The 9,203-nt window shown below is 44.0% G+C and overlaps 1 protein-coding gene across 1 annotated transcript in view; it reads left to right on the top strand.

The window, feature by feature from the left end:
* Window positions 1–1,606: 1,606 nt before the first annotated feature.
* RAB40C (RAB40C, member RAS oncogene family) overlaps window positions 1,607–9,203 on the top strand; it is a 48,133-nt gene continuing 40,536 nt past the window's right edge. The window contains exons 1-2 of the mRNA XM_044433331.1: window positions 1,607–1,734; window positions 4,679–5,032. Coding sequence (XP_044289266.1) covers window positions 4,879–5,032 — 154 coding nt within the window. The 5' untranslated portion in view covers window positions 1,607–1,734; window positions 4,679–4,878. The remainder of the gene's footprint in view (window positions 1,735–4,678; window positions 5,033–9,203) is intronic.

Raw genomic sequence — 9,203 nt, 5'->3', positions numbered from 1 at the left:
AAAAGATAGTATATTGCAGCGAATGTCACTGTTTACTTATAAATGCCAGCAGTGCCAAATGAATATTGCAAACCCTTCTTAAACTGTACAGAACCTTCCCCAACCTGGTGCCCTTTGGACATTTTGGACCACAGTTTCCTGGGATCTTGTCCATTTGCCCTGCTGTGTAGGGTTAGAAGGAGCTGGCATCCAAAAGCTCTGGAGGGCACCCGGTTGGGAAAACTGCTTAGAAATATACCAGTGAATGTTGACAGCTTCCCAAACATGATTCTAGGGCAGGAATGGGCAACTTGTGCTTCTCCAGATGTCACTGGACCACAGCTCCCATTACTTTGTCATCATAGGAGCTGCAGTTGAACAACATCTGGAGAACTATAACTTGCCTGCCTCTATTCTGGAGAGCCAGCTGCATTAAGCGTGCTGTAGCAAAACCAGCCGTGACTTCTGCAGCATTTTCAATGGAGACAGTGTTGTGTTGTGGGCAGACTTGCGTTTGATCATGAAGCGCATTGTGTGATACTCCTTCACCATGCCCTACTTCTAATACATTCCACAGGGGTAGCCCATTTTTTACCCTGGTATAATAAAAACAACTGATTGTCCAATCTCATACATGCCTACTTTCCGCTAAATGAAACTCACCCCCAAGTAAGGCTTACCTCATTCAACACAGAAGGCTCTACTAATGTGTAAGCCCAAAGACGATAGTTGTGTCTGCAGGTTTCAAACCGGGCCAGACTTATCTAAAAGTGAATCCCACAGCTTAGTTCTGAATACGTGCATCGGATCCCGCTGCAAGGTTTGCTGAAGAGGAAGTCGCATGGAATAGATCAGGGACTTATTTCTGAGTAAAGCAAGCAAAAGCGTCGCGCTGAAAAGTTTGCGCTCCACCGAATGACACTTTCCAGCTGTGCCCCCGATCTATGTTTACTCAATGGTAAGCCACAGTATCCTCAAATGGACTTACCCCATCGCAGCCTAATTGTGGCTATTTATGGTCTTTTTAGATTTTGAACCTTTTGCAAAATGCCTTCTTTTGTTCCCAGAAAGGTGACATAGGAATTAAATAAATAAATGAAGCCGTCGTGGACCATATCCGATCCGATGCATTTTTCATATTGCACGAAAGCTGATGCCACACTAAGAACGTAATCCCAAGCATGCTTAAAAAGAACAAAAGGCCTACAACTCCCAGCATGCCCAGCAGACTCGAGTATGCCGGGAGTTGTAGGGCTTTCCCCTTCTAAATAGTCACAGGATTGCGCCCTAAATCTGCCACTTCGAGAAATGTTCCCGTCACTCAAACGCACTACCACTCCCAGCATCCCTCGCGCCAACGCGGCCGCGGCCTCCGTAATCGGAGCCGACGCGATGCATGAAGGGACAAGTAGTCTTTAGCCTTTCTTCCGCCTTTTCTCCCCTTGCGTAAAGGTCTTCAAAGCAAAATATACGAGGTTTTCGCAGGCCACGCCCTTTTCCTCCCCGCTCCTGATAGGACGTCCTACTTGACGGGGCGGGAAGACTGGGGAAGGGAGCCCAAGCGACTGGGAAGGAGGCCGGATTGACGTGCGCGGGGGCTTATGGCGTGGCTGCGGCGCTGTCGCTGGGCGGGCGGCCCGGGTAGGGGGAGGCCTGTGGCGCTCCTCTGCTAGTCCCGGGCGCGGAGAGGAGGTGGCGTCCGCAGCAGCGGCAGCAGCGAAGCCGAAGGCGCAGGGCTTCGGGGGCTGAAGGGAGGTGAGTCCCCGTCTGCCGGCGGCGGAGCTGCTGCCTCGCTCCCCTCCTCTCTCCTGTCAGCCGCCCGCCCGCACTTTTACCTCACAATCAGCCGCTCGACGCCGCCCCGTTTCTGTGAGGGAGGCAGGTCGCGCGTTGCCTCCCCCACGCCGCGCCGCGCCTTCGCTTGGCCTCTGCGTTGCCGCGCCGCGGGCGCGCGTGTCCCCCGAAGCCCCTTCGGGTCTCCCCCCGCACCGGCCGCCGCAGCCACCAGCGCCCCCGTGCCTCCCGCCCGCGCCCCGCGCCCGCGAGGCCTGCTCCCTTCGCACGCTTCTCCGAAGGTGCGCGCGCGCTCGCTGGCTCGCTCGCTCGCTCGCTGCGGCTGCTTGCTGCTCTCGCTGCCCGGTAGTGCCAAGTGCGCACACAGGTTCAGGCACCCTCGCTTCCTTCCTTCCTTCCACCCTCGCTCTCTCTCGACTTCCGAATTGGCACCCTTGACTCGCGTCGGTGCAGGGGGTTGTTCACACGTGCGTGCGTCACGGGGACGCAGCATCTTGGCTCGAACCGTTTCCTGGGTGGCATTGTTTGTTTACCTGATCTCCTGCGGGGAGGGGGTGTCGGAAAACGCAGTCGCCTATACTCAAGAGTGGTAAGTGGATTGTTGTTGACTGTGGGTTGTCATGTTGTTGGAACCCAGTTGCGCTAACAGGCCATGGCTAATTAACCATGAGTGACCCATGGTTTATGTTTAAACTGTCAACTGTGGGGTGCTCCCCATGGTTTGTTATCTTGACTGGGTGCAGACCACATGATAACCCCCATCAACTAGTGGCCGATTTGCTCAATGTGTGCTTTAACATTTCCCCATAAGGCATTGCACACCTCTTCCATTTTTCTTGCTCTTCCTCCATTGCAAAGTAAGGTGGCATATGGCCAAGTGATGTCTGCTTTGTAAGACATTTTAAAAGGGTGCTTTTGCAACATTTTTCTTCCCCTCTTATATGTTACTCATCAAAGGAATTTGGTGCAGGAGCTGGATTGACCCTTTCAGAGGTTCATGTTATCATGTAATGTTACACTCATATAAATTGTTTACTCACAGCAATTTATAAAACCATAGACCACAAATACTATGTATATGTAAATTCTGTGTGTGTGTGGGGAGGGAACCCCCCTGAGAACTCATGGAGTAGCGAAGAAGTAGGAAGCCCTTGGGGCAAATCCTTCTTCTGCCATGAATGTATTAGTTGTCCCTTAGCAAATTATTTTTTCTTATAACTCACCTTATAGGTTTGTTGTCAAGATTACCACCAGCTAATGTACATGAAGCATTCGGAATGCTTTGAAAGTACCATTCACTAGATACTAACAACCAGTCTTCCCTCACCCTTTAGCCTTATCTCTTTCCATGTGTGAGTTATTCTGCTGTGGCTGGACTTCCCTATTGTCCCTGTCTTAAGGAGCATGCAATTTCTGTAGTAACCTGTCTTACAATTGTCTCTATAGACCCTTATCAAGATGAGTTCTTCCCACTCCTGTAACTGAACCTTTTGCGGGGTGGCAGTGTAACACTAGGTTACACCTGAATTCATGCTAGAAATAGCAGTATATCTGCATCTTCAGCTTGTCCATAAATATACATTAAAATGTTGAGGTGTGAGTAAACCCCTTTATTTAGCCATGCTTTCCTGCTCTGTAACAGGGGTGGCTACTGTGTACAATGTGTTGTCTGCAAATTAGTAACCATCTCTTCTTCCATGAACTTCCTCAGTCTGCCCTCTTCTGTTTCTCCCCATCCCCTCCTCCTCCATTCTTAAGGCTGAGTTCTCAGTGTCTAAAATCTTAGATTGCATTTTGGTGTGACGCTCAGCTCTTCCTTCTTTTTCCAGTCACCATGGCTTTGCATCTTTGTGCACACTTGTGTGTGCATGCACTTGCCACCTTTATCCTTTTCCCATTTCTGAATATCTGCTGGCATGCTTTATGCAAGTTCACGCCCTTTTGCTGCTTTTTAATTAATTTTGAGCTATCTTCTATTCCTGTAGTTGCAATAGTTGACATGATTTTAAATCTTGCAACTTGCAATAAGCCTACACTGAAGTGGTAGAAACACTTCATCTTTTTAATGACTATTTAACTATTTTTATAAGTGCAAAAAGTTTAGTTGCAGTGTTTTTAAAATAATTTGATGGATTTTGTTAGCCCTTAAATATCTCCTCCTTTGGGAAACACTCTTCTCTCATTTTAGTGTGGAGTTTGAATGGTTTACAAAGGTAGATAGCTGGCTCTCCAAGAGACAGGGTGGGTGGAATGAGGAAATGAACAATCAAATAGAAAATATCAATATTCCAGGATGCCTTATGAATTCTAATTACTCTTCATTGATCTGGGAAGTTAAATCTAACAGACTTGATTTCTGGCTTAACATATATTCTCCTGGGTTCTCAAAAGATATGAGCATGTGGACTAGGGAAAGGGTTGATTAAAAGTATAGTAAATTTGAGATCTGTTAATGTGTTTTTGTATGTATAAATTACAGTTAGATATTTAAATTGGAGGTCAGTCCATTCAATCCATGAATGATCTCTTCCTTTATTAGAGAGTAGCTGTTTTTTACACAGTAGGCCTCATTGTGTAATTTATATCAGAAGCAACCTCTTTGAGGGTAGATGAACCCATCTTTACAATGGATAGGTATATACGTGCTTGTGCAGTAACTAGTATCCCCCGGGTTCAGGTATACTTATGCATGTTTATGGGTAATGGTGCCCAGAGACTCCATAAGGAGTAGGGGGAGGCATATAAATGAATGAATAAAGATACAGCCATTGCTGTGCTAACATTCTTGCAGTTGGCATCTGGCAGTTCAGTGAATTTTAAACTGTTTGTATTTCACACCTTCTAAACAATCAGGCAGAAAATGCACAAAGTAAGTAGGCCATCTTTTATTTCCCCTTCCCTTCAGGATCCCTGCATATTTTACAGACGATTATTCACAAAGGATGGAGAGCCTGCTGTGAGAAGAATCATTTGTCTTTGCTTTGTGCCTGTGTTTGGAAGGACATAGCTGTACTAATTCTCCCAAGATTGCCTCTGAAAGTTTGGACTCCTGTGTGTCTTCCAGTCTGGCTGTGTGTTTAGTATGCGGATTGCAACTCTTCACTAATGAGAGGGAGAATGGGAACCCAGGGCAGCCCTGTGAAGAGCTATGATTATCTGCTCAAGTTCTTGTTGGTGGGAGACAGTGATGTGGGCAAGGGAGAAATCCTGGAGAGCCTTCAAGATGGAGCATCCGAATCGCCTTATGCCTACAGCAATGGTAAGCATCCCAGGTAAAAGTACTTTAGCCAGTAACTTGCACTAATTGCAGGTGCTGAGTCCTTCATTTATAGGACGTAGTTTTGCTGTGTGTCTTAAATGGGTTGGCATATGTACCTTGAGAAATAACACTGCTTAGAATTTTTGAAAAACTGCATACTTGATCGTTTATGCTACATGCTTTGCTGTATCTTGGCTTGGTGTTCTGTTTTAAAGGGGGAAGATAGTTCAGTTCAACAGTGACACATTAGTGTGGATGCAGAGGTGGTGACGCTTATTTTCCAGAATCCATTTGAAAAGCTGCCTCCTGCTTTAGTGTGCTGGAGAAATTATTGAATAAATGTAGTAGTGTACCTTGAAGTGTTCGTTGCAAATAGTAGACTTCGTAGTGCTAAGAAAGCAGCTCGGAAGCAGAGTACTTTGTCAGATTTCAGGTGGTGGGGAAAGGGGAATGAGATCCTCCTTTGAGGGACATAATTGGGGGTGTAATTTAAAACCAGATTATATTTAAATGGTAATATTCAGACATGTGCATGTAAAGAACAAGATTAGCTTAAATATATACTATTTCTGACTTGGGCACAAAGAGTGCAGAGCTAAATTTGTCTGCCTTCTGCACAAATAGAACCTTTTTTAATGAAAAGCCTGACAGACCATTAACAATTGTGTCAGAAGACTATAATTAAGAGCCAAGATGTGGCATTGCACTTTCTCCTACATCTTTTTATGTTAGTTAAAATGTAACACTGCTGGCAGGCTCTGTGTCCTGTGGTGATTTTGCAATCTGTCATGGCTCCAGCCATTTTAAACTCAGAATGACGGCCCTAGGGGCTTGACAGCAGAAAGCTGGTACTTGCACCAGCTTTAGAACTGGAATTTTCATACTTGGCACCTGACACCTATTCCAAGAAAAATTTGACTCTCAGACACATGATGAAAGCCTGGCTGCCCCAATCACATATAAAGCAGACGGTGGGTTCTCCCAAGTACAGAGTAAAAACAGTGAATGGGCAACTGACACTTTCTTATGCCTTATACCCATAAGGCATCATCATCATCATACATACATCATCAGTAAATATAAATAAATAATACCCTGTATGATGGGAACATTATATAGTCTCTTTTCTCTTCACCCCCCTCCCCCCCCACACCTGCATGTGTTCCCCAGTCAAGTTCACTTCTGGTATTGCAAGCCGAGTAGAAAAGTAGCTGCAAGGATAAGCTAGAATAGTAGGAAGGTAAATAGCAGGAACACGTAGCATCTCATGTGCATACAGTTCTTCTCTTTTACAAATTCGATGCCCTATATTAGATATGAGTGGGACAGGTTTAGTCCTGCCCAGTCATATCTAATTCAGACAACTGGCTTGCAGCCATCACATTAAGTGACGCTAAGAATCTTGCAGTGGTTTGACTTCGCTGACAAAGTATGCTACAAAAATACACCGTTCTAGCGGTTGCCTAAATTTTGTAGATGGGAGCAATGGCATAATGGAGGGAGGCAGCATTATATAACTGTCTTCAGCTGAGAATGGACAAAACACTTAATGTAGGTGTCAGGAACACTTAGGTAGCATAGATTACTTATAGCTCAAAATGCAGAGTGTATCTAGACCAGTAAAAAAGCCCCATGGCACTTAATAGCATTTATGCAGATGTTTTGTGTTGTATTTGCTTCTGACAACTAAGGTGGATTGGAAACTATTGCTAGATCTCTGGGTAAGGATCATTAAGGATTTCTGACTCCAAATGTTTTAACATTAACAACAAAGTAACTCTCCACTCTCAAAACTTGTGCTGCTGAAATGAAGACATTTTGGGGGAACCAGGAATGGATTCTTGTATGGAAGGATTAAGGTCCATTCACTTGCAGTACTCAAATTCCTGAGATCAGTATTTGTTAACTCTAAAACAAGTAGCATTAAGCTGCTTTATTAAATATTCAGTTGAACGGGACCTAATATGCTGTTGCCGACAAGAGCTGGTTATGTTTCTTTTCTGTGAGAAATCAGTGGGAGATTGTCATCTTTGCACACTGGTTCTGTATTTTATACTTTATTGGATTAGTACTAGATTAGGGATTATAATTCATCATCAGTTGGCAAGTCTTCAGCTTCTTGATCACATAAATATCTACATCCCTAACAGAAACAGAGCCATGTTTCATTATCATTTGCTGACTTACCTGTGTTTGTGCTATTTTAAATTAAAACTCTGTGGACAGGGCCTGTTGCTGTTCTTTTGCATGGTGCTTCAAGAAATGCTCGAAATGTCCAGTAAAATAAATCAACTTGGGTAGGCAAATGTGCTTGAAATAAATTGCCTGTTGGGGCTCTGCAGATCTGGGGCTCTGAATTTTAGGTTCTCCCACTTTTCACAGGGCTTGGAGTCTCTTTCTGGGGAGCACCAGTAGGAGAGTATGCTTGCTTCCATATCCTCCTCTCTGGCTTTCCAGAGGCATCTGCTTGGTCACTGTAAGGAACAAGATGCTGCACTATATAGGCCAGTCTTTCGCAAATGGCTGTCCTGGATGGGTATAATGGGAGTTTTAATCCAACCTGTCTGGAGGGCACCAGGTTGAGAAATGCAGATTGAGTATGGCTGCCATGTACTCACTGCTGCTGCTGTTTATTTTCAGTTAGCCTTTAACTCTGGTCAGTGCTGCTAACCTTTGAACTAGCAACCCGGCAGTAAAACATTCCACTTCCTTTTTGGTCTTAAGCATGGTAAGGTTGTAATACTGTCCCCACACCACAAAACTTTATGCCAGAACTCTTAGGTAAAGCCTAGTAACTACTAAAGCACATTCCAATCCCCATTATGAACATATCTTCTCTTGTGCTATCCGTGTGTTATATTCAGTTTACTTACAGCATTAAATCATCCCAATCCTCGGACAGTTCTCGAGTGCATTTCTTTTAAAAAATCAGGGGCTTAGTGCAATCAAACTATTCACAATAATATAGATATTATCAGCTTTGGAAAAGCAACAACACTTTGTTTTTAAGAATTATCTGGCATGTTTTGCTAAACAGTGGCTTGTTGGGAGGCATGTTGAAACTAGGTGATGTAGAAAATCATGAAACATCTAATTTAAAAGGTGAATTCTTTGTTTTTATGTCTTGAAAATAAAATAAAGCTTGTCCCGCAGGGTGGGCCATTAAAACAACCAAAAATTTCAATTATTTTTATTGGCATATTTAAGAGGGAATATTTGCTGGAGAGCTATAGCAGGGGAGAATTCTTGCCCTCCATATTCTGCTCTGGGGATTCCCTGTGAGAAAAATGAGTCCTGAGGGCCTCTTTGATTTTGTTTTGCATTTTTGTTTAAGCCTGGATGCTAGAACAGCAGTAAAAGGTTGGTACTTGAGCACTGAGCATTAGTCTTTGATGAATGGGAAATTCCTCTTTTTTGCATCAAGGCGCACTTCTGATATTATTGCCTATTGTTATGGCCATTCTGTGTAATGAACTTACTTGTCATGTTGAAACACTACTCAGTTTCTTGAGCTTCCTGTGTGTGCCTTTTGTTGCTCTTTTGCAACTATTGCTGAGACTTCAGAAATAAAAATTGCAATACTCAGCTTGCATCACTTGGTTCTGGAGCATGTGTGTTACTGATGACATTCATGAAGGCCTGGGAAACAGTAGCAGTCTACAGTCTGGTCCCTCTGCACTACCAGTGCCCCTGCTTCTGAGTATTCTCCTTTATATCTTATTTGGATCAGATATCCATAGGACATGCTGAAAGATTTATAGGATACCTCATTCTGTGAATGGCCAGCATGTGTTCAGCCACTGGAAGGAGCCATTGCACATGTGGCTCTCACTCAGAGGCAGGTTACTTGTGAGAAAGAATAATATGAATTCAACCCTCTCATTTACTTTTAACTGCTGCAATAAATCATATCCAGTTCATTTTGTTTTAGTGCTCTATCTAGTTTGCATTGCAGGGGAATGAGTCATATGAAATCATTCCCTTCTCTGGATTGTTTGACAAGAAATAAGTGACAGTGTGGCCATATGACAAAGGATTCAGCATCTTCAAGGAATTAACATGGTGCAGAAATCATAATGTGTCGTGCTTTTACCATACACAGACTTCAATATATTCTTCATTTCCTATCTGGGTTAGTGAGGGGAGCCAGTGCTGGTTAATGCTAGAAATG

This window comes from Varanus komodoensis, unplaced genomic scaffold, assembly GCF_004798865.1.
Source record: "Varanus komodoensis strain SLA01 unplaced genomic scaffold, ASM479886v1 scaffold26, whole genome shotgun sequence".
Taxonomy (NCBI): domain Eukaryota; kingdom Metazoa; phylum Chordata; class Lepidosauria; order Squamata; family Varanidae; genus Varanus; species Varanus komodoensis.
Note: the sequence above shows the minus strand (reverse complement) of the source record. Positions and strands in the feature narration are given on the sequence as shown.